The 24,749-nt window shown below is 44.4% G+C and overlaps 1 protein-coding gene across 4 annotated transcripts in view; it reads right to left on the reverse strand.

Annotated features, from left to right (window-relative positions):
• LOC124124729 (unconventional myosin-XVI-like) overlaps positions 1 to 24,749 on the reverse strand; it is a 201,040-nt gene that overhangs the window by 34,520 nt on the left and 141,771 nt on the right. For 3 of the 4 annotated variants that reach the window (XM_046487972.2, XM_046487971.2, XM_046487974.2), the window contains 3 exons: positions 16,561 to 17,599; positions 13,464 to 13,574; positions 9,406 to 9,567 (listed from right to left, as the gene is read on the reverse strand). In XM_046487972.2, the coding sequence (XP_046343928.1) occupies positions 9,406 to 9,567; positions 13,464 to 13,574; positions 16,561 to 17,599 (1,312 nt within the window). The remainder of the gene's footprint in view (positions 1 to 9,405; positions 9,568 to 13,463; positions 13,575 to 16,560; positions 17,600 to 24,749) is intronic. The other variant, XM_046487973.2, reaches the window with a different exon arrangement.

Below are 24,749 nucleotides of genomic sequence, written 5' to 3' on the forward strand. Positions count from 1 at the left end.
ACCTATACCACACAAGGTGGTGTATGACAGAAGGAATACAGTACACCATCAACTATACCACACTAGGTGGTGTATAACAGTAGGAATACAGTACACCATCAACTATACCACACAAGGTGGTGTATAACAGAAGGAATACAGTACACCATCAACTAGGTGGTGCATAACAGTAGGAATACAGTACACCATCACCTATACCACACAAGGTGGTGTATGACAGAAGGAATACAGTACACCATCAACTATACCACACTAGGTGGTGTATAACAGTAGGAATACAGTACACCATCAACTATACCACACTAGGTGGTGTATAACAGTAGGAATACAGTATACCATCAACTATACCACACAAGGTGGTGTATAACAGAAGGAATACAGTACACCATCAACTAGGTGGTGCATAACAGTAGGAATACAGTACACCATCAACTATACCACACTAGGTGGTGTATAACAGAAGGAATACAGTACACCATCAACTATACCACACTAGGTGGTGCATAACAGTAGGAATACAGTACACCATCAACTATACCACACTAGGTGGTGTATAACAGAAGGAATACAGTATACCATCACCTTTACCACACTAGGTGGTGTATAACAGTAGGAATACAGTACACCATCAACTATACCACACTACATGGTGTGTAACAGAAGGAATACAGTATACCATCAACTATACCACACTAGGTGGTGTATAACAGTAGGAATTCAGTACACCATCACCTTTACCACACTAGGTGGTGTATAACAGAAGGAATACAGTACACCATCAACTAGGTGGTGTATAACAGAAGTACATAGTACATAGCTCCCAAACTACCCACATAGAACATAGCTCCCAGGGTTTACTGTAGACATCACCTAGTAGTACATAGCACCCAGGGTTTACTGTAGACATCACCTAGTAGTACATAGCACCCAGGGTTTACTGTAAACATCACCTAATAGTACATAGCTCCCAGGGTTTACTGTAAACATCACCTAGTAGTACATAGCACCCAGGGTTTACTGTAAACATCACCTAGTAGTACATAGCACCCAGGGTTTACTGTAAACATCACCTAGTAGTACATAGCACCCAGGGTTTACTGTAAACACCACCTAGTAGTACATAGCACCCAGGGTTTACTGTAAACATCACCTAGTAGTACATAGCACCCAGGGTTTAATGTAAACATCATCTAGTAGTACATAGCACCCAGGGTTTACTGTAAACATCACCTAGTAGTACATAGCACCCAGGGTTTACTGTAAATATCACCTAGTAGTACATAGCACCGAAGGTTTACTGTAACATCACCTAGTAGTACATAGCACCCAAGGTTTACTGTAACATCATCTAGTAGTACATAGCACCCAGGGTTTACTGTAACATCATCTAGTAGTACATAGCACCCAGGGTTTACTGTAAACATCACCTAGTAGTACATAGCACCGAAGGTTTACTGTAACATCATCTAGTAGTACATAGCACCCAGGGTTTACTGTAAACATCATCTAGTAGTACATAGCACCCAGGATTTACTGTAAACATCACCTAGTAGTACATAGCATCGAAGGTTTACTGTAACATCATCTAGTAGTACATAGCACCCAGGGTTTACTGTAACATCATCTAGTAGTACATAGCACCCAGGGTTTACTGTAACATCATCTAGTAGTACATAGCACCCAGGGTTTACTGTAAACATCACCTAGTAGTACATAGCACCGAAGGTTTACTGTAACATCATCTAGTAGTACATAGCACCCAGGGTTTACTGTAAACATCATCTAGTAGTACATAGCACCCAGGATTTACTGTAAACATCACCTAGTAGTACATAGCATCGAAGGTTTACTGTAACATCATCTAGTAGTACATAGCACCCAGGGTTTACTGTAACATCATCTAGTGCTACACAGTATCCTAGGTTTACTGTAACATCATCTAGTGCTACACAGTATCCTGGGTTTACTGTAACATCATCTAGTGCTACACAGTATCCTGGGTTTACTGTAACATCATCTAGTGCTACACAGTATCCTGGGTTTACTGTAACATCATCTAGTGCTACACAGTATCCTGGGTTTACTGTAACATCATCTAGTGCTACACAGTATCCTGGGTTTACTGTAACATCATCTAGTGCTACACAGTATCCTGGGTTTACTGTGTTTACACAGGACTGACAGTGGAGTCATGGAGTGGTTTACACAGCTGTTGCCACGTACAACACAGGACTGACAGTGGAGTCATGGAGTGGTTTACACAGCTGTTGCCACGTACAACACAGGACTGACAGTGGAGTCATGGAGTGGTTTACACAGCTGTTGCCACGTACAACACAGGACTGACAGTGGAGTCATGGAGTGGATTACACAGCTGTTGCCACGTACAACACAGGACTGACAGTGGAGTCATGGAGTGGTTTACACAGCTGTTGCCACGTACAACACAGGACTGACAGTGGAGTCATGGAGTGGTTTACACAGCTGTTGGCACGTACAACACAGGACTGACAGTGGAGTCATGGAGTGGTTTACACAGCTGTTGCCACGTACAACACAGGACTGATAGTGGAGTCATGAGTGGTAGCATCTCCTGGAGCCACACACAGAAACAAGCACTCACAAACTCACTCACTCATTTCATTCTTCGCAGACAAAACAATTAATTTATTTCATTATTCAACAAAACAATTAATACATTTCAATCTTTGCAGACAAAACAAATCACTTATTTCATTCTTCACACAGAAAACAAATCATTCATTTCATTCTTTGCAGGCAAAACAATTGATTCATTTCATTTTCCACTCAATACAATTAATTCATTTCATTCTTCGCAGACAAAACAATTCATTCATTTCATTCTTTGCAGGCAAAACAATTGATCATTTCATTTTCCACACAAAATAATTTATTTATTTCATTCTTCACACACACAAAACGTTGTTTATTTCATTCTTTGCACACAAAACAATTAATTTAATTTCATTCTTCGCAGACAAAACAATTAATTTCATTCTACACAGACAAAACAATTAATTCATTTCATACTTCGCAGACAAAACAAAAAGATTCATTTAATTCTTTACAGACAAAACAATTCATTCATTTCATTTTCCAAACAAAACAATCAATTCATTTCATTCTTCGAAGACAAAACAATTGATTTATTTGAGTTTTCGCAGACAAAACAATTCATTCATTTCATTCTTAATACAAAAAATAAATCATTCATTCCGTTCTTCACACACAAAACAATTAATTGATTTGATATGCATATGTAGGCTGTTATATACATGTACATATGCATATGTAGGCTGTCATGTACATGTACAGATGCATATGTAGGCTGTCATATACATGTCCATATGCATATGTAGGCTGTCATATACATGTACATATACATATGTAGGCTGTCATATACATGTCCATATGCATATGTAGGCTGTCATATACATGTACAGATGCATATGTAGGCTGTCATATACATGTACAGATGCATATGTAGGCTGTCATATACATGTACAGATGCAGATGTAGGCTGCCATGTACATGTACAGATGCATATGTAGGCTGTCATATACATGTCCATATGCATATGTAGGCTGTCATATACATGTACAGATGCATGTGTAGGCTGTCATATACATGTACATATGCATATGTAGGCTGTCATATACATGTACAGATGCATATGTAGGCTGTCATATACATGTACAGATGCAGATGTAGGCTGCCATGTACATGTACAGATGCATATGTAGGCTGTCATATACATGTCCATATGCATATGTAGGCTGTCATATACATGTACAGATGCATGTGTAGGCTGTCATATACATGTACATATGCATATGTAGGCTGTCATATACATGTACAGATGCATATGTAGGCTGTCATATACATGTACAGATGCATATGTAGGCTGTCATATACATGTACAGATACATATGTAGGCTGTCATGTACATGTACAGATGCATATGTAGGCTGTCACATACATGTCCATATGCATATGTAGGCTGTCATATACATGTACAGATGCATATGTAGGCTGCCATGTACATGTACTTGTGCATATGTAGGCTGTCATATACATGTACAGATGCATATGTAGGCTGTCATATAATATATACATGTACATATGCATATGTAGGCTGCCATATACATGTACAGATGCATATGTAGGCTGCCATGTACATGTACACATGCATATGTAGGCTGTCATATACATGTACATATGCATATGTAGGCTGTCATATACATGTACAGATGCATATGTAGGCTGTCATATACATGTACATATGCATATGTAGGCTGCCATGTACAAGTCCATATGCATATGTAGGCTGTCATATACATGTACAGATGCATATGTAGGCTGTCATATACATGTCCATATGCATATGTAGGCTGTCATGGTCATGTACAGATGCATATGTAGGCTGCCATGTACATGTCCATATGCATATGTAGGCTGTCATATACATGTCCATATGCATATGTAGGCTGTCATATACATGTACAGATGCATGTGTAGGCTGCCATGTACATGTACAGATGCATATGTAGGCTGTCATATACATGTACAGATGCATATGTAGGCTGTCATATACATGTACAGATGCATATGTAGGCTGTCATGTACATGTACAGATGCATATGTAGGCTGCCATGTACATGTGGTGTCCAGCTACACATGATGAGGGGGGGAGAGACTGCAGTCATGACAAGGATGGAGTCTGTGCTGGGATGGGGCAAGTTGCCGCTAAGTCACATAGTTTGTGGCAGCAGACACCAAGTTGGTTTTACAAGTTGGGGGTGTGGTGGACATACAACAGTCAAGGTACTTGCTGCTACACGTTGAGAGTCAGGCAACAGACATTGTGTACAGCAACCCGATCCTCCAGTATATAATTACCCACCCACCCCTTACTGCCTTCACAGTGCACACATTCACAATCCACACAAAGTTTGAAACTCACCTTCTTGTTAAATCTTAAGTCACAAAATGGAAGATAGAAATCCAGTCCTTGGTGTTTACAAGTGTGGCAGTGGAGACGATGTTCCACATGGAATGACTGCCAGCTGTCTACTGACTGCCGCTACCCCCTGCTCCAGCAGCCGCTAATTAATTATTCCCTTCCTCTGAAGGGAGAGTGAGAATCCGAGCTATGTTCCCGAAATAGAGGGGTAATCATCCCTGCTGTATCTGAGAGTGAGGCTGCCGGCTGCCAACACAGCACTGCTCTCATACTTAATATGGCCACAGCTAAATGAGGAGAGGGCTGGTGGGTTGGACAGAAGGTTTTCTCCCACTGGAACAGGAAGTCAAGTCTGACAGGGGACTGAGTAGGGTTTGTTTGTAGTTTGGTTCTCATGGAGGAGGTGAGTGCTGTGTTGACCTGGGTGACAACTTGTCACATTCCTTGGCAGAAGGTCAAGTCGGCAGTCAAGGGAGATAACTGTGGTAGCTGGGAGTGACCATGTTTTCCTGTGTGGTCATGCATGGCTTCCTGATGCTACAAGGATTCTTGTCTGGAGATGCAGGGCTTTGTTCACAGCCGATCCAAGTCAACTGACCCCTTGTTTCATACCAGGCTTAGTTCTGAACAATAATGAATGGGGAAAGCCTTTCTAGCATGGAGGAATGGCATAGAGGGTGTGTTTCAACACGTCATCATGCTTACATCATGGACTTGATATTTGAATAACAATAATTAAACATAATTTCAATTGATGAGGTTGAAAGGGTCATATTTGGATAAAATAGACAAATATTCCATCCAGTCCAACAAACAATGCATTGGTACTTATTCCTGTTTCAGTAGTCCGCTGCTCATGGTGAGTGTGTAGTGTGTGCCAGGCATGGTGAGTGTGTAGTGTGTGCCAGGCATGGTGAGTGTGTAGTGTGTGCCAGGCATGGTGAGTGTGTAGTGTGTGCCAGGCATGGTGAGTGTGTAGTGTGTGCCAGGCATGGTGAGTGTGTAGTGTGTGCCAGGCATGGTGAACATACACACCCCTAGGTGCAGGTGCCCCTCCTGCAGGTACAGGGCAGTGGGAGGGGGAGGTGGGGGGGAGGGGGTGGAAGCGGCTGTTGTTTAAGGAGTGAGTAATTGCAGGAAGCATGTGCAGCAGTCAGCATGACATCACTGCCCAACATCGCAGCTTTGTGTTTGATGTTTATGTGCGTAGTTTGGAATAAACTGAAGACTAAGATGTTAGATATTAAACGAAATGGTCTGCCAGATGGGTGGATGGAATGTTCACAAAGTTAGGTTGACGTACAACTATACACATTTATAGCTGTGTACAAGGGTGGGGGGTCATCAGGGTGCACAGCTGGCATTACCCCCCCCCCCCCCCCCACCCCCAGGAATGTATGGCAGTGATGCCACGTGGGGATGAAGTGAATACACAATGCCTTTTAGAAAGTGGTCAGATGTAACAAATGTTAGATTTGGATTTACACTTTCTCAGTAAAGTACAGATTCTAGTACTTTTTTGAGTTGACCAATTTCTAAATGGCATTGTGTATTCATAGCTTTCGGCCATGGGAGCCGTGCCAATATACACTTGTCAGGGGTTACACAAAGTATGGGATCTAGACGACCTGTTGTCGGACTTTCATTTTTTTTAAGCTTCGGACCTCAGTGGCTCAGTGCATTAGATCGCTGACTTTGTGTGCTGGCAGTGAGTGCCTCACTCGAGAGTGTGGGTTCGAACCCCAGGTACCGGGTACTAGAATGTGAACTTCACTAAGAAAGTGTAATCCCACATTTGTTACAGATGATGATGGTGATGGTGTAGTAAGTCACAGCAGCAGTACCTCATATCATGACAGAAATAGTAACGCATACACATTTTATAAAAACCTGTCTTCTAAGGACAGTAAATAACTGGTAACATGTGACAGATTCGTGTACAATATAGTGTGATGATCAATTAAGTGTACGATGACACAACATGAAAGTCAGGCTACATGTCACAAGCCAGGAAGGCACAGCCCTGACTACAGGAACTGTATCTTCGCTACATGCACGGCACCACAGCAGGATTTAAACCATCCCTTTAGCTGCTGGAGATGCAAGTTCAGCCATCAATGTAACCAATATGCTGTAATTACAAGTAGGCAGGAAGAGATCCCTCAAAGAATCATAAAATCCCTCATACAAAACGTGTGGAAGTAACAAGTGGAGGAGTTATCTCCCCTACCTCACCATACTTCCAGTATCAGAAGACAAGAAACTGATTCAAGTGCAGTCTCCCTGTCGAGAAGGTTCTTGCACAGCACCAAAACTTTAGCAGGTCAGCAATGTGTGGTCTGCAGGTCAGTAATGTGTGGTCTGCAGTCTGCAGGTCAGTAACGTGTGGTCTATAGATCAGTAACATACGATCTGCAGGTCAGTAACGTGTGGTCTGCAGGTCAGTAATGAGTGGTCTGTATGTCAGTAACATGCTGTCTGCAGGTCAGTAGAGTGTGGTCTGCAGGTCAGTTATGTGTGGTCTGCAGGTCAGCCACGAGTGATCTGCAGGTCAATAGTGTGTTCTGTGCAGGTCAGTAACATGCGGTCTGCAGATCAGTAGTGTGTGGTCTGCAGGTCAGTAGTGTGTGGTCTGCAGGTCAGTAATGTGTGGTCTGCAGGTCAGTAATGAGTGGTCTGCAGGTCAGTAGTGTGTGGTCTGCAGGTCAGTAGTGTGTGGTCTGCAGGTCAGTAATGTGTGGTCTGCAGGTCAGTAATGAGTGGTCTGCAGGTCAGTAGTGTGTGGTCTGCAGGTCAGTAGTGAGTGGTCTGCAGGTCAGTAATGAGTGGTCTGCAGGTCAGTAGTGTGTGGTCTGCAGGTCAGTAGTGTGTGGTCTGCAGGTCAGTAATGAGTGGTCTGCAGGTCAGCAGTGTGTGGTCTGCAGGTCAGTAGTGTGTGGTCTGCAGGTCAGTAATGACTGGTCTGCAGGTCAGTAGTGTGTGGTCTGCAGGTCAGTAATGAGTGGTCTGCAGGTCAGTAGTGTGTGGTCTGCAGGTCAGTAGTGTGTGGTCTGCAGGTCAGTAATGACTGGTCTGCAGGTCAGTAGTGTGTGGTCTGCAGGTCAGTAATGAGTGGTCTGCAGGTCAGCAGTGTGTGGTCTGCAGGTCAGTAATGTGTGGTCAGCAGACATTCCAGAGGTCCTCCCCCTCTGCCCAGCTTGACACAGAATCACATAACAACATGTAAATAATATACAAACATCTGGTGGAAGACTAAAGGCAGGGGTACTAGATTACTTGATTTTCACATATTTTCCCTGTTTGTTACAGGAATAATTACATGATTAGGCCTAGTCTCACTGCGTCTCATTAAAGTCTCACTCCATGAAGTGCCTGCAGCGTTCTCACCTACATTGTACCCATGTGGGGAATTGAACCCAGGCCTACAGTGTGATGAGTGAACGCTTTAACCACTAGGCTACCCAACCACCCTGTTTTTTTAGGTAACAAAACAAAGAGTATGGACAAAATGAAGCCAGTCAACTGAGATTATTAATAAACAAAAATGCTTTGTTGTAGGAAAAGTTATGACACAACATCATACACTGATGTTGTCACAATGTTAAAAAAGACATACAAAGTAATGTTGCCAAAACATTAAAAAAACATTGTGGCAATGTTGTAGGCTCGTTATTTTGTTTGCAGACTAGACTAGACAGAGCAGACTAACATGAGTGGAGGAGCAGCTGTCTTCTTGTTGTAGTGGTAAACAAATTAATGAAATTATTTTGAATTTCAAGTTAAAAGATCCCCCTATGTATATGAGGTGGTGGAGTCCAGGCTGGCTGGAGGCGGCTTCCAGGTACTGGTTTGGTTTCTTTGTTGTTAACGCCGCACTCATCAATATTCCAGCTACACATGACACGGTCTGTAAATACTCAGGGCTCGACCAGACATTCCAGTGATTGACATCATGAGCATCAATCCACATAATTGGGATATGATGACATGCATCAACCAAGTCAGCGAGCCTGACCACCCGATCCTGTTTGTCGCCTCTTTTGACAAGCATAGTCGAATCTTCCATGTGGTGACCGTCCATCAATTCCTTTAAGTTTCAGCTTTGCAACCATACTTCCCCTGGAACTGAAGACTGAAAGCCAAGACCCTGTTGCCAGGGTAACATGTTTGGCCACAATGACTTCTTTACTTCCAGCTTGTTGCCATGGCAACGTGTTTGTCACTTGGCCACAGAGAGCCCTCTACTTCCAGCTTGTCACAGAAACTCCTTTCCCTAAAGAGAACCTTCGCTGTTTTCCCATGACACACTTTGTGTATGCCCCTAAGTACTCCTCACCTTGCCTGCCATGTGTTTGTTCCCTGTCACCTGCAATACAACACAACATAAATCCGACACAATCCAGGGGGATTTCTCCACCTACCTTTCTTTCCTTTGCCAGCTTTCGTCTTCTTCTGCTCATGTGGCTGAGCTGTCACCACGGCAACTGGTCTTGTGGGTTCTGGCTCCGGTTCTGGCTCCATGTCCAGCGGAGGAGGGGGAGGTAACTCTTCCACAGGCGGTTCCCTTGTTGTGTCATCGCGACCTGAACAGCAGAGTTCAGATTTAGACAGTTGGAGCGTCGTGACTCACAATATGGTGGTACATGTCATGAGGCACTGCAACTTCACAGGCAGGGCAGAGTCAGGCTTCTCAGGCTTATTAGTCCTGTTTATAAACCTGTCATCATTGCCATCCAGACCACGATAAACTCTCCAGACAGACCAGACTAAACTCACAAGGTAGGCCTGCATAAACTCACCAGACAGACTGGACTTAACTCACCAGACAGACTGGACTAAACTCACAAGGTAGGCCTGCATAAACTCACCAGACAGACTGGACTAAACTCACCAGACAGACTGGACTAAACTCACAAGGTAGGCCTGCATAAACTCACCAGACAGACCGGAATAAACTCACCAGACAGACTGGACTAAACTCACAAGGTAGGCCTGCATAAACTCACCAGACAGACTGGACTAAACTCACCAGACAGACTGGACTAAACTCACAAGGTAGGCCTGCATAAACTCACCAGACACACTGGACTAAACTCACCAGACAGACTGGACTAAACTCACAAGGTAGGCCTGCATAAACTCACCAGACAGACTGGACTAAACTCACCAGACAGACTGGACTAAACTCACAAGGTAGGCCTGCATAAACTCACCAGACAGACTGGACTAAACTCACAAGGTAGGCCTGCATAAACTCACCAGACAGACTGGACTAAACTCACAAGGTAGGCCTGCATAAACTCACCAGATAGACCGGAATAAACTCACAAGGTAGGCCTGCATAAACTCACCAGACAGACTGGACTAAACTCACCAGACAGACTGGACTAAACTCACAAGGTAGGCCTGCATAAACTCACCAGACAGACCGGACTAAACTCACCAGACAGACCAGACTAAACTCACAAGGTAGGCCTGCATAAACTCACCAGACAGACTGGACTAAACTCACAAGGTAGGCCTGCATAAACTCACCAGACAGACCGGACTAAACTCACAAGGTAGGCCTGCATAAATTTACCAGACAGACTGGACTAAACTCACAAGGTAGGCCTGCATTAACTCACCAGACAGACTGGACTAAACTCACAAGGTAGGCCTGCATAAACTCACCAGACAGACTGGACTAAACTCACCAGACAGACTGGACTAAACTCACAAGGTAGGCCTGCATAAACTCACTAGACAGACTGGACTAAACTCACCAGACAGACTGGACTAAACTCACAAGGTAGGCCTGCATAAACTCACCAGACAGACTGGACTAAACTCACAAGGTAGGCCTGCATAAACTCACCAGACAGACCGGAATAAACTCACCAGACAGACTGGACTAAACTCACAAGGTAGGCCTGCATAAACTCACCAGACAGACCAGGCTAAACTCACCAGACAGACTGGACTAAACTCACAAGGTAGGCCTGCATAAACTCACCAGACAGACTGGACTAAACTCACAAGGTAGGCCTGCATAAACTCACCAGACAGACTGGACTAAACTCACAAGGTAGGCCTGCATAAACTCACCAGACAGACCGGAATAAACTCACCAGACAGACTGGACTAAACTCACAAGGTAGGCCTGCATAAACTCACCAGACAGACTGGACTAAACTCACCAGACAGACTGGACTAAACTCACAAGGTAGGCCTGCATAAACTCACCAGACAGACTGGACTAAACTCACAAGGTAGGCCTGCATAAACTCACCATACAGACCGGAATAAACTCACCAGACAGACTGGACTAAACTCACAAGGTAGGCCTGCATAAACTCACCAGACTGACTGGACTAAACTCACCAGACAGACTGGACTAAACTCACAAGGAAGGCCTGCATAAACTCACCAGACAGACCAGACTCAACTCACCAGACAGACTGGACTAAACTCACAAGGTAGGCCTGCATAAACTCACTAGACAGACTGGACTAATCTCACAAGGTAGGCCTGCATAAACTCACCAGACAGACCGGAATAAACTCACCAGACAGACTGGACTAAACTCACAAGGTAGGCCTGCATAAACTCACCAGACAGACTGGAATAAACTCACCAGACAGACTGGACTAAACTCACAAGGTAGGCCTGCATAAACTCACCAGACAGACTGGACTAAACTCACAAGGTAGGCCTGCATAAACTCACCAGACAGACTGGACTAAACTCACAAGGTAGGCCTGCATAAACTAACCAGACAGACTGGACTAAACTCACCAGACAGACTGGACTAAACTCACAAGGTAGGCCTGCATAAACTCACTAGACAGACTGGAATAAACTCACCAGACAGACCGGACTAAACTCACAAGGTAGGCCTGCATAAACTCACCAGACAGACTGGACTAAACTCACAAGGTAGGCCTGCATAAACTCACCATACAGACCGGAATAAACTCACCAGACAGACTGGACTAAACTCACAAGGTAGGCCTGCATAAACTCACCAGACTGACTGGACTAAACTCACCAGACAGACTGGACTAAACTCACAAGGTAGGCCTGCATAAACTCACCAGACAGACCAGACTCAACTCACCAGACAGACTGGACTAAACTCACAAGGTAGGCCTGCATAAACTCACTAGACAGACTGGACTAATCTCACAAGGTAGGCCTGCATAAACTCACCAGACAGACCGGAATAAACTCACCAGACAGACTGGACTAAAGTCACAAGGTAGGCCTGCATAAACTCACCAGACAGACTGGAATAAACTCACCAGACAGACTGGACTAAACTCACAAGGTAGGCCTGCATAAACTCACCAGACAGACTGGACTAAACTCACAAGGTAGGCCTGCATAAACTCACCAGACAGACTGGACCAAACTCACAAGGTAGGCCTGCATAAACTAACCAGACAGACTGGACTAAACTCACCAGACAGACTGGACTAAACTCACAAGGTAGGCCTGCATAAACTCACAAGACAGACTGGAATAAACTCACCAGACAGACCGGACTAAACTCACAAGGTAGGCCTGCATAAACTCACCAGACAGACTGGACTAAACTCACAAGGTAGGCCTGCATAAACTCACCAGACAGACCGGAATAAACTCACCAGACAGACCGGACTAAACTCACAAGGTAGGCCTCCATAAACTCACCAGACAGACCGGACTAAACTCACCAGACAGACTGGACTAAACTCACAAGGTAGGCCTGCATAAACTAACCAGACAGACTGGACTAAACTCACCAGACAGACTGGACTAAACTCACAAGGTAGGCCTGCATAAACTCACTAGACAGACTGGAATAAACTCACCAGACAGACCGGACTAAACTCACAAGGTAGGCCTGCATAAACTCACCAGACAGACTGGACTAAACTCACAAGGTAGGCCTGCATAAACTCACCAGACAGACCGGAATAAACTCACCAGACAGACCGGACTAAACTCACAAGGTAGGCCTCCATAAACTCACCAGACAGACCGGACTAAACTCACCAGACAGACTGGACTAAACTCACAAGGTAGGCCTGCATAAACTCACCAGACAGACCGGACTAAACTCACAAGGTAGGCCTGCATAAACTAACCAGACAGACTGGACTAAACTCACCAGACAGACTGGACTAAACTCACAAGGTAGGCCTGCATAAACTCACTAGACAGACTGGAATAAACTCACCAGACAGACCGGACTAAACTCACAAGGTAGGCCTGCATAAACTCACCAGACAGACTGGACTAAACTCACAAGGTAGGCCTGCATAAACTCACCAGACAGACCGGAATAAACTCACCAGACAGACCGGACTAAACTCACAAGGTAGGCCTCCATAAACTCACCAGACAGACCGGACTAAACTCACCAGACAGACTGGACTAAACTCACAAGGTAGGCCTGCATAAACTCACCAGACAGACCGGACTAAACTCACAAGGTAGGCCTGCATAAACTCACCGTCCTTGTAGATGTTGACAGCATTTGGTGTGGGACGGAGGCGGAAGTTGAGCGGGGAGGCGCCGCCACCGTTGTCCATCATTGGCTGCACTGGTGCCACAGGGGCAGCTGCTACAGGAGAGACAAAAGTGATCAGTACAGGGCATCATCTTAGTGATCAGTTCAGGGCATCATCTTAGTGATCAGTACAGGGCATCATCTTAGTGATCAGTTCAGGGCATCATCTTAGTGATCAGTACAGGGCATCATCTTAGTGATCAGTACAGGGAATCATCTTAGTGATCAGTACAGGGCATCATCTTAGAGATCAGTACAGGGCATCATCTTAGTGATCAGTACAGGGCATCATCTTAGAGATCAGTACAGGGCATCATCTTAGTGATCAGTACTGGGTATCATCTTAGAGATCAGTACAGCGCATCATCTTAGTGATCAGTACAGGGCTTCATCTTAGTGATCAGTACAGGGCATCATCTTAGTGATCAGTACTGGGTATCATCTTAGAGATCAGTACAGGGCATCATCTTAGAGATCATTACAGGGCATCATCTTAGTGATCAGTACAGGGCATCATCTTAGAGATCAGTACAGGGCATCATCTTAGTGATCAGTGCAGGGCATCATCTTAGTGATCAGTACAGGGCATCATCTTAGTGATCAGTCATCATCTTAGTGATCAGTACAGGGCTTCATCTTAGTGATCAGTACAGGGCTTCATCTTAGTGATCAGTACAGGGCTTCATCTTAGTGATCAGTACAGGGCATCATCTTAGTGATCAGTACAGCGCATCATCTTAGAGATCAGTTCAGGGCTCCATCTTAGTGATCAGTACAGGGCATCATCTTAGAGATCAGTACAGGGCATCATCTTAGTGATCAGTACAGGGCATCATCTAAGTGATCAGTACAGGGCATCATCTTGGAGATCAGTACAGGGCATCATCTTAGTGATAAATACAGGGCATCATCTAAGTGATCAGTTCAGGGCATCATCTTAGTGATCAGTACAGGGCATCATCTTAGTGATCAGTACAGGGAATCATCTTAGTGATCAGTACAGGGCATCATCTTAGAGATCAGTACAGGGCATCATCTTAGTGATCAGTACAGGGCATCATCTTAGAGATCAGTACAGGGCATCATCTTGGAGATCAGTACAGGGCATCATCTTAGTGATCAGTACAGGGCTTCATCTTAGTGATAAATACAGGGCATCATCTAAGTGATCAGTTCAGGGCATCATCTTAGTGATCAGTACAGGGCATCATCTTAGTGATCAGTACAGGGAATCATCTTAGTGATCAGTACAGGGCATCATCTTAGAGATCAGTACAGGGCATCATCTTAGTGATCAGTTCAGGGCATCATCTTAGTGATCAGTACAGGGCATCATCTTAGAGATCAGTACAGGGCATCATCTTAGTGATCAGTACAGGGCATCATCTAAGTGATCAGTACAGGGCATCATCTTGGAGATCAGTACAGGGCATCATCTTAGTGATAAATACAGGGCATCATCTAAGTGATCAGTTCAGGGCATCATCTTAGTGATCAGTACAGGGCATCATCTTAGTGATCAGTACAGGGAATCATCTTAGTGATCAGTACAGGGCATCATCTTAGAGATCAGTACAGGGCATCATCTTAGTGATCAGTACAGGGCATCATCTTAGAGATCAGTACAGGGCATCATCTTGGAGATCAGTACAGGGCATCATCTTAGTGATCAGTACAGGGCTTCATCTTAGTGATAAATACAGGGCATCATCTAAGTGATCAGTTCAGGGCATCATCTTAGTGATCAGTACAGGGCATCATCTTAGTGATCAGTACAGGGAATCATCTTAGTGATCAGTACAGGGCATCATCTTAGAGATCAGTACAGGGCATCATCTTAGTGATCAGTTCAGGGCATCATCTTAGTGATCAGTACAGGGCATCATCTTAGTGATCAGTGCAGGGCATCATCTTAGTGATCAGTACAGGGCATCATCTTAGTGATCAGTCATCATCTTAGTGATCAGTACAGGGCATCATCTTAGTGATCAGTACAGGGCTTCATCTTAGTGATCAGTACAGGGCATCATCTTAGTGATCAGTTCAGGGCATCATCTTAGAGATCAGTACAGGGCATCATCTTGGAGATCAGTACAGGGCATCATCTTAGTGATCAGTACAGGGCTTCATCTTAGTGATAAATACAGGGCATCATCTAAGTGATCAGTTCAGGGCATCATCTTAGTGATCAGTACAGGGCATCATCTTAGTGATCAGTACAGGGCATCATCTTAGAGATCAGTACAGGGCATCATCTTAGTGATCAGTTCAGGGCATCATCTTAGAGATCAGTACAGGGCATCATCTTAGTGATCAGTACTGGGTATCATCTTAGAGATCAGTACAGCGCATCATCTTAGTGATCAGTACAGGGCATCATCTTAGTGATCAGTACAGGGCATCATCTTAGTGATCAGTACTGGGTATCATCTTAGAGATCAGTACAGGGAATCATCTTAGAGATCATTACAGGGCATCATCTTAGTGATCAGTACAGGGCTTCATCTTAGAGATCAGTACAGGGCATCATCTAAGTGATCAGTGCAGGGCATCATCTTAGTGATCAGTACAGGGCATCATCTTAGTGATCAGTCATCATCTTAGTGATCAGTACAGGGCATCATCTTAGTGATCAGTACAGGGCTTCATCTTAGTGATCAGTACAGGGCTTCATCTTAGTGATCAGTACAGGGCTTCATCTTAGTGATCAGTACAGGGCATCATCTTAGTGATCAGTACAGGGCATCATCTTAGAGATCAGTTCAGGGCATCATCTTAGTGATCAGTACAGGGCTCCATCTTAGTGATCAGTACAGGGCTTCATCTTAGTGATCAGTACTGGGCTTCATCTTAATGATAGATATAGAGTTCCAAATCTGAGGTGAGGTGAAATTGGGTTTAAGGTCACATTCAAGATGATGCACGTGTGTGTGTGGCTGCTTGTACTCGTCTGGACTTGCAGGTTTTATAGTGCTAGTCCACCGAGATAGCATGATTAGCCCAAGGGCCACTGGTCCATAGAGAGGCAGAAGTCACCTACCCTGGGGGCTGTTGACCCTCTTCAGTTTAATATTGCCGATCTCCGCCATCAGCTGTGTGGCCTTGACCTCGTCCCCGTTCTGTGTCGGTGGGTTGGGTCGGGCGACATCCCTCTCCTTGGCACGGGTAGCTTTGGCATTGCTGGTGGGTATGGTGGATATTGGAGGCGGGGGAGGGGGAACAGCAGACACCCCCCGACTGGCAGCGCCATCTAGCGGGGGCGGGGGTAGGGGCGGTGACGGAGACCTGCCCCGTGTTCTGTCCTGTACCACGGCTTGGTACCGATCTTGTGGAGACACGGGCGGGGGTGGCGCAGGAAAGTTTGGTGGGGGAGGAACAGGGTGATCCATCTTCATCCCCGGGTCCGGAATCTTGGGGCCGACTTTCAGACTGTGGAGTTTGGCGACCATCTTGGGCGAGCCGGGACTGCGGGGAGTCTGGGGGAGGGGGGGAGACTGGTGGGGATGGGGATGGGGGTGGCCGCTGATGGCATTGTTCTTCAACTGCTGGATCTGTGACGACACGTTCACAGGGGTGGGGCTGTGGCAAGGGTTTGGTGGGGGTACAGGAGGCGGCACTGGGTTCACTCGGCCTGCGTGGGGTGGGTAGGGGGAACTGTGTACTCCGTAGGCAGGTGTCGGTGAAGGTCCATCATACACAGGGGAGTTGGGAACACAGTGCACCTGGTGGTAGGCGGATTGATTGTCCACAGGAAAGGGGGGTAACTCCGATTCCTCCTGATCAACGTGAATCCATCGAGCATAAGGGTTTTCACTTGAGTGAGCACTACCTGTTGAGCCTGTGCGACCCCGCTGCCCATTTAGGTCATTACCATTACACTGTCCTTGACCTTGGTGTTTTGGCGATGCTGGGAAACTTACTCCATAGGAGAAGGGTTTGTTTTCCTGGTGTCTCGGAGATCCTGGCTGGAGTCCATGAATAAGTTTGGCTTTCACCCGAGGTGACGTGGGAGCAGACGTCTGCCACTGAGTGCTGGCGTCGTCAGGTTCGTTGTAGATGCCGGACGACGCAGAGGAAGACTGAAATAATATCAATATACAAGAGTGAGCTGAGGAAAAGTGACTACCTATATCAACACACTGTTACTTCCCTGTGTGCACACACATGTGACCAGGCGTTTCATACAGGAAAGAGTTAATCAACTGCCGCTTTACAAATCAATGGGGCTCTGTTGTAGTTGTAACTGTCCTTAGTTCTGTTTCCCAGTTGCACTCCAACAGCTGTTTGTTGACTATCATGTGTGTTGCTAGGCAACAGTTTCTCCTACCCGTTTAATCTTAAACATTTTCGGTGACACACTTTATACAGGGAAAATATCACCAACATCGGTTTCACTGGGCACAATGTTATAACCAACATGTGAGTTCACTGGGCACAATGTTATAACCAACATGTGAGTTCACTGGGCACAATGTTATAACCAACACGTGAGTTCACTGGGCACAATGTTATAACCAACATGTGAGTTTACTTGGCACAATGTTATAACCATGCGAGTTCACTGGGCACAATGTTATAACCAACATGTGAGTTCACTGGGCACAATGTTATAACCAACACATGCGTTCACTGGGCACAATGTTGTAACCAACACGTGAGTTCACTGGGCACAATGTTATAACCAACATGTGAGTTCATCCGGCACATTCTTATAACCAACATGTGAGTTTACTGTGCACAATGTTATAACTAACATGTGAGTTTACTGGGCACAATGTTATAACCATGCGAGTTCACTGGACACAATGTTATAACCAACATGTGAGTTCACTTGGCACAATGTTATAACAATGTGAGTTCACTGGGCACAACGTTATAACAAACACGTGAGTTCACTGGGCACAATGTTATAACCAACATGTGAGTTCACTGGGCACAATCTTATAACCAACATGTGAGTTTACTGTGCACAATGTTATAACCAACATGTGAGTTCACTGTGCACAATCTTATAACCAACAAGTGAGTTTACTGGGCACAATGTTATAACCAACATGTGAGTTCACTGTGCACAATCTTAAAACCAACATGTGAGTTTACTGTGCACAATGTTATAACCAACATGTGAGTTCACTGTGCACAATCTTATAACCAACAAGTGAGTTTACTGTGCACAATGTTATAACCAACATGTGAGTTCACTGTGCACAATCTTATAACCAACACGTGAGTTTACTGTGCACAATCTTATAACTAACACATGAGTTTACTGGGCACAATCTTATAACCAACATGTGAGTTTACTGTGCACAATCTTATAACTAACACATGAGTTTACTGGGCACAATCTTATAACCAACATGTGAGTTTACTGGGCACAATCTTATAACCAACACATGAGTTTACTGTGCACAATCTTATAACCAACACGTGAGTTTACTGGGCACAATGTTTTAACCAACATGTGAGTTTACTGTGCACAATCTTATAACCAACAAGTGAGTTTACTGTGCACAATCATATAACCAACATGTGAGTTTACTGGGCACAATCTTATAACCAACACGTGAGTTTACTGGGCACAATCATATAACCAACATGTGAGTTTACTGTGCACAATCTTATAACCAACACATGAGTTTACTGTGCACAATCATATAACCAACATGTGAGTTTACTGGGCACAATCTTATAACCAACACATGAGTTTACTGTGCACAATCTTATAACCAACACGTGAGTTTACTGGGCACAATCTTATAACCAACACATGAGTTTACTGGGCACAATCTTATAACCAACATGTGAGTTTACTGGGCACAATCTTATAACCAACACGTGAGTTCACTGTGCACAATCATATGACCAACATGTGAGTTTACTGGGCACAATCTTATAACCAACACGTGAGTTTACTGGGCACAATCATATAACCAACATGTGAGTTTACTGTGCACAATCTTATAACCAACACGTGAGTTTACTGTGCACAATCATATAACCAACATGTGAGTTTACTCGGCACAATCTTATAACCAACACGTGAGTTTACTGGGCACAATCTTATAACCAACACGTGAGTTTACTGGGCACAATCTTATAACCAACACGTGAGTTTACTGGGCACAATCTTATAACCAACACGTGAGTTTACTGGGCACAATCTTATAACCAACACGTGAGTTTACTGGGCACAATCTTATAACCAACACGTGAGTTTACTGTGCACAATCTTATAACCAACACGTGAGTTTACTGGGCACAATCTTATAACCAACACGTGAGTTTACTGGGCACAATCTTATAACCAACACGTGAGTTTACTGGGCACAATCTTATAACCAACACGTGAGTTTACTGGGCACAATCTTATAACCAACACGTGAGTTTACTGGGCACAATCTTATAACCAACACGTGAGTTTACTGTGCACAATCTTATAACCAACACGTGAGTTTACTGGGCACAATCTTATAACCAACACGTGAGTTTACTGGGCACAATCTTATAACCAACACGTATAACCACTATTTTCTAAGATTGAGTTCAGGTGTATTTTCTAAACTTAACTTTGATTATATGTTAACAATATTTATTTTTAAATAATACAAGAAAAATATCACCAAAAGCATACTTGATCAATGAGACAGTAAATTTCAGTCAGAAATATGTATTTTGTTCATGTCTAATCCAGAGTAGGCTCTGAAAATGAAGTAAAATATACAAACGTATCCTCAGAACATTGAACACACAGAGAGAGACTTGAAAACAAGGGGAGGTAACTACGATGAGTATGGCAGTTAACTAAATCTTCCATCTTCTAGCGGTCGGAGAGTGCAGATGTACCTTACATATTTACATTGTAGACAGAGTGTTTATTAGATACCTACGAATGTGAATTGATTTTTTCGTGTCCAACACACAACTGATTTGACTCCGACCTTCAAAGGCCGCATACCAATTGCAGCAGTTCCTGGCAGAGCTTGCAGCACAGAGGACACTGTTGTCATTGAGACAGGGTGTCAGTCCCCCTCCCTGCAGACGCACAGAGGACACTACTGTTGTCATGGAGACAGGGTGTCAGCCCCCCTCCCTGCAGACACACAGAGGACACTACTGTTGTCATGGAGACAGGGTGTCAGCCCCCCTCCCTGCAGACGCACAGAGAACGCTGTTGTCATGGAGACAGGGTGTCAGTCCTCCTCCCTGCAGACGCACAGAGGACACTACAGTTGTCATGGAGACAGGGTGTCAGCCCCCCTCCCTGCAGACGCACAGAGAACGCTGTTGTCATGGAGACAGGGTGTCAGCCCCCCTCCCTGCAGACACACAGAGAACGCTGTTGTCATGGAGACAGGCTGTCAGCCCCCCTCCCTGCAGACACACAGAGAACGCTGTTGTCATGGAGACAGGGTGTCAGCCCCCCTCCCTGCAGACACACAGAGAACGCTGTTGTCATGGAGACAGGGTGTCAGCCCCCCTTCCTGCAGACACACAGAGAACGCTGTTGTCATGGAGACAGGGTGTCAGCCCCCCTCCCTGCTGACACACAGAGAACGCTGTTGTCATGGAGACAGGGTGTCAGACCCCCTCCCTGCAGACACACAGAGAACGCTGTTGTCATGGAGACAGGCTGTCAGCCCCCCTCCCTGCAGACACACAGAGAACGCTGTTGTCATGGAGACAGGGTGTCAGCCCCCCTCCCTGCAGACACACAGAGAACGCTGTTGTCATGGAGACAGGGTGTCAGCCCCCCTTCCTGCAGACACACAGAGAACGCTGTTGTCATGGAGACAGGGTGTCAGCCCCCCTCCCTGCTGACACACAGAGAACGCTGTTGTCATGGAGACAGGGTGTCAGACCCCCTTCCTGCTGACACACAGAGAACGCTGTTGTCATGGAGACAGGGTGTCAGCCCCCCTTCCTGCTGACACACAGAGAACGCTGTTGTCATGGAGACAGGGTGTCAGCCCCCCTCCCTGTAGACACACAGAGAACGCTGTTGTCATGGAGACAGGGTGTCAGCGCCCCTTCCTGCAGACACACAGAGAACGCTGTTGTCATGGAGACAGGGTGTCAGCCCCCCTCCCTGCAGACACACAGAGAACGCTGTTGTCGTGGAGGCAGGGTGTCAGCCCCCCTCCCTGCTGACACACAGAGAACGCTGTTGTCATGGAGACAGGGTGTCAGCCCCCCTCCCTGCAGACACACAGATAACGCTGTTGTCATGGAGACAGGGTGTCAGCCCCCCTCCCTGCTGACACACAGATAACGCTGTTGTCATGGAGACAGGGTGTCAGCCCCCCTCCCTGCAGACACACAGAGAACGCTGTTGTCATGGAGACAGGGTGTCAGCCCCCCTCCCTGCAGACACACAGAGAACGCTGTTGTCATGGAGACAGGGTGTCATCCCCCCTCCCTGCAGACACACAGAGAATACTGTTGTCATGGAACGCTGTTGTCATGCAGATGTACAGATGCACTGACACACAGACAGTATGCCAGTAACCCTGAACGTAGAGGTCTGACAGAAGGCTGAGTAAAACACCTGACGTAGAGGGGAATGTCTGAGTATCCCTCCATTCCTTCAAAATAATGGAGCAGAGGCCCACAGGGGCTGAGAGTTATGAGGATATTCCCCTACTTAAAACACATCCCTACTTTTACACTTTGAAAATAAACTAGAACTCTTTGTAGACTGTATTTATACTGTGTGTGTCGCCCTTGCATGATGCACGAGGAACGCGTTCTCTGCCACTGTTGCACGTGCACCAAGCTCCGTCGTGAGCTGACATTTACAATGCATGGTACACAGCTCTTCATAATTTCGTTGGGGTCCACATAATAGGACAGTATATATCAATTGCTTGCACATTGCCAATACATGCTTACGTGAATAATAGGAAATATAGAGCCCCAAACAAGGATATTATACATATTACCTGATTTTTTTGTTTTCTTGTCAAAGGTTTATTAAATTGCTATAAATAGGAACATTGATGTAGGTAACATGCTCTAACACAAAATATATATATATTATTTTGAGCTTTTAAGCATTATACAAAATTATGAAAATATTTAAGAGTTCATTTCATACCATACCATCATGTGCCGCCACAGCTGAGGTTGTAAATTACACGTCCTCAAATAAAACAATGCAGGTTCGAACCCCACTGGCAACACATGTTTCCGGAAAAAAATGAAATTACAAACAACTCTCCAGTCCTGAAAAATAATGGAGGGTTCAAACAATAGAATGACATCACAGATGTGTTTTACGTTGTGGCGGAATCATACTCTTGCATTCTCTTCTGAAGACAGAAAGTTTCAAGAAAGCCCATTACAAGAACTGTGTCTAAACTAAACCGACGCCCGATACGAGAACTGTCTGAACTAAACCGACACCCATTACAAGGACTGTCTCTGAACTGAACTGAAGCCCATTACAAGAACTGTGTCTAAACTAAACCGACGCCCGATACGAGAACTGTCTGAACTAAACCGACACCCATTACAAGGACTGTCTCTGAACTGAACTGAAGCCCATTACAAGAACTGTGTCTGAACTAAACTGACGCCCATTACAAGGACTGTGTCTGAACTAAACCGATGCCCATTACAAGAACGGTGCCTGAACTTAACTGAAGCTCATTATATGAACTTTGTTTCTGAGCATCTTTTATTTGAACTTTTGTTGAAGGATAAGTTTACCATTTGATGTTACGTTCAATACATGGGGATATGATTCATGGTTTCACTATAATAACTGTGTCACACACAATATAGGCCTTATAAATCAATTCTGATGGAACCAACATACTTTATATTTCTGTCCAAACAACTTTGCAGCAACGCTTTCTAAACTGTATGTGTCGTTTTGTAGTAGGAGTGTAGCCAATGCTTTGAATGCAAATTCCCGCACTAAATATAATGTTATCTTTTAATGATAAATTCTCTCCAAATCCAGGTTTTGGCTTGATATATACAAACTTCAGTATATTATCGCGGTTGATCATATTTTCAATAGTTTTTTCATACGGCCACAGTGCCACCATTATGTTTTTGAACATGACCTGAGCTATTGCACTGACGTCTAAACCACCGCCATTTTCAATGAGCCATACTTACATAAGTAACAGTAACTTTCAATGAGCCATACTTACATCAGTAACAGTAACTTTCAATGAGCCATACTTACATCAGTAACAGTAACTTTCAATGAGCCATACTTACATAAGTAACAGTAACTTTCAATGAGCCATACTTACATAAGTAACACTAACTTTCAATGAGCCATACTTACATAAGTAACGGTAACTTTCAATGAGCCATACTTACATAAGTAATAGTAACTTTCAATGAGCCATACTTACATAAGTAACGGTAACTTTCAATGAGCCATACTTACATAAGTAACGGTAACTTGGAATGAGCCATACTTACATAAGTAACGGTAACTTTCAATGAGCCATACTTACATAAGTAACAGTAACTTTCAATGAGCCATACTTACATAAGTAACGGTAACTTTCAATGAGCCATACTTACATAAGTAACGGTAACTTTCAATGAGCCATACTTACATAAGTAACGGTAACTTTCAATGAGCCATACTTACATAAGTAACACTAACTTTCAATGAGCCATACTTACATAAGTAATAGTAACTTTCAATGAGCCATACTTACATAAGTAACGGTAACTTTCAATGAGCCATACTTACATAAGTAACGGTAACTTTCAATGAGCCATACTTACATCAGTAACAGTGACTTTCAATGAGCCATACTTAAATCAGTAACGGTAACTTTCAATGCGCCATACTTACATAAGTAACGGTAACTTTCAATGAGCCGTACTTACATAAGTAACGGTAACTTTCAATGAGCCATACTTACATAAGTAACGGTAACTTTCAATGAGCCATACTTACATAAGTAACGGTAACTTTCAATGAGCCATACTTACATAAGTAACGGTAACTTTCAATGAGCCATACTTACATAAGTAACGGTAACTTTCAATGAGCCATACTTACATAAGTAACGGTAACTTTCAATGAGCCATACTTACATAAGTAACAGTAACTTTCAATGAGCCATACTTACATAAGTAACAGTAACTTTCAATGAGCCATACTTACATAAGTAACGGTAACTTTCAATGAGCCATACTTACATAAGTAACGGTAACTTTCAATGAGCCATACTTACATAAGTAACGGTAACT

Source organism: Haliotis rufescens, unplaced genomic scaffold, assembly GCF_023055435.1.
Source record: "Haliotis rufescens isolate VD_foot unplaced genomic scaffold, xgHalRufe1.0.p SCAF_113, whole genome shotgun sequence".
In the NCBI taxonomy this organism is placed as follows: Eukaryota; Metazoa; Mollusca; class Gastropoda; order Lepetellida; family Haliotidae; genus Haliotis; species Haliotis rufescens.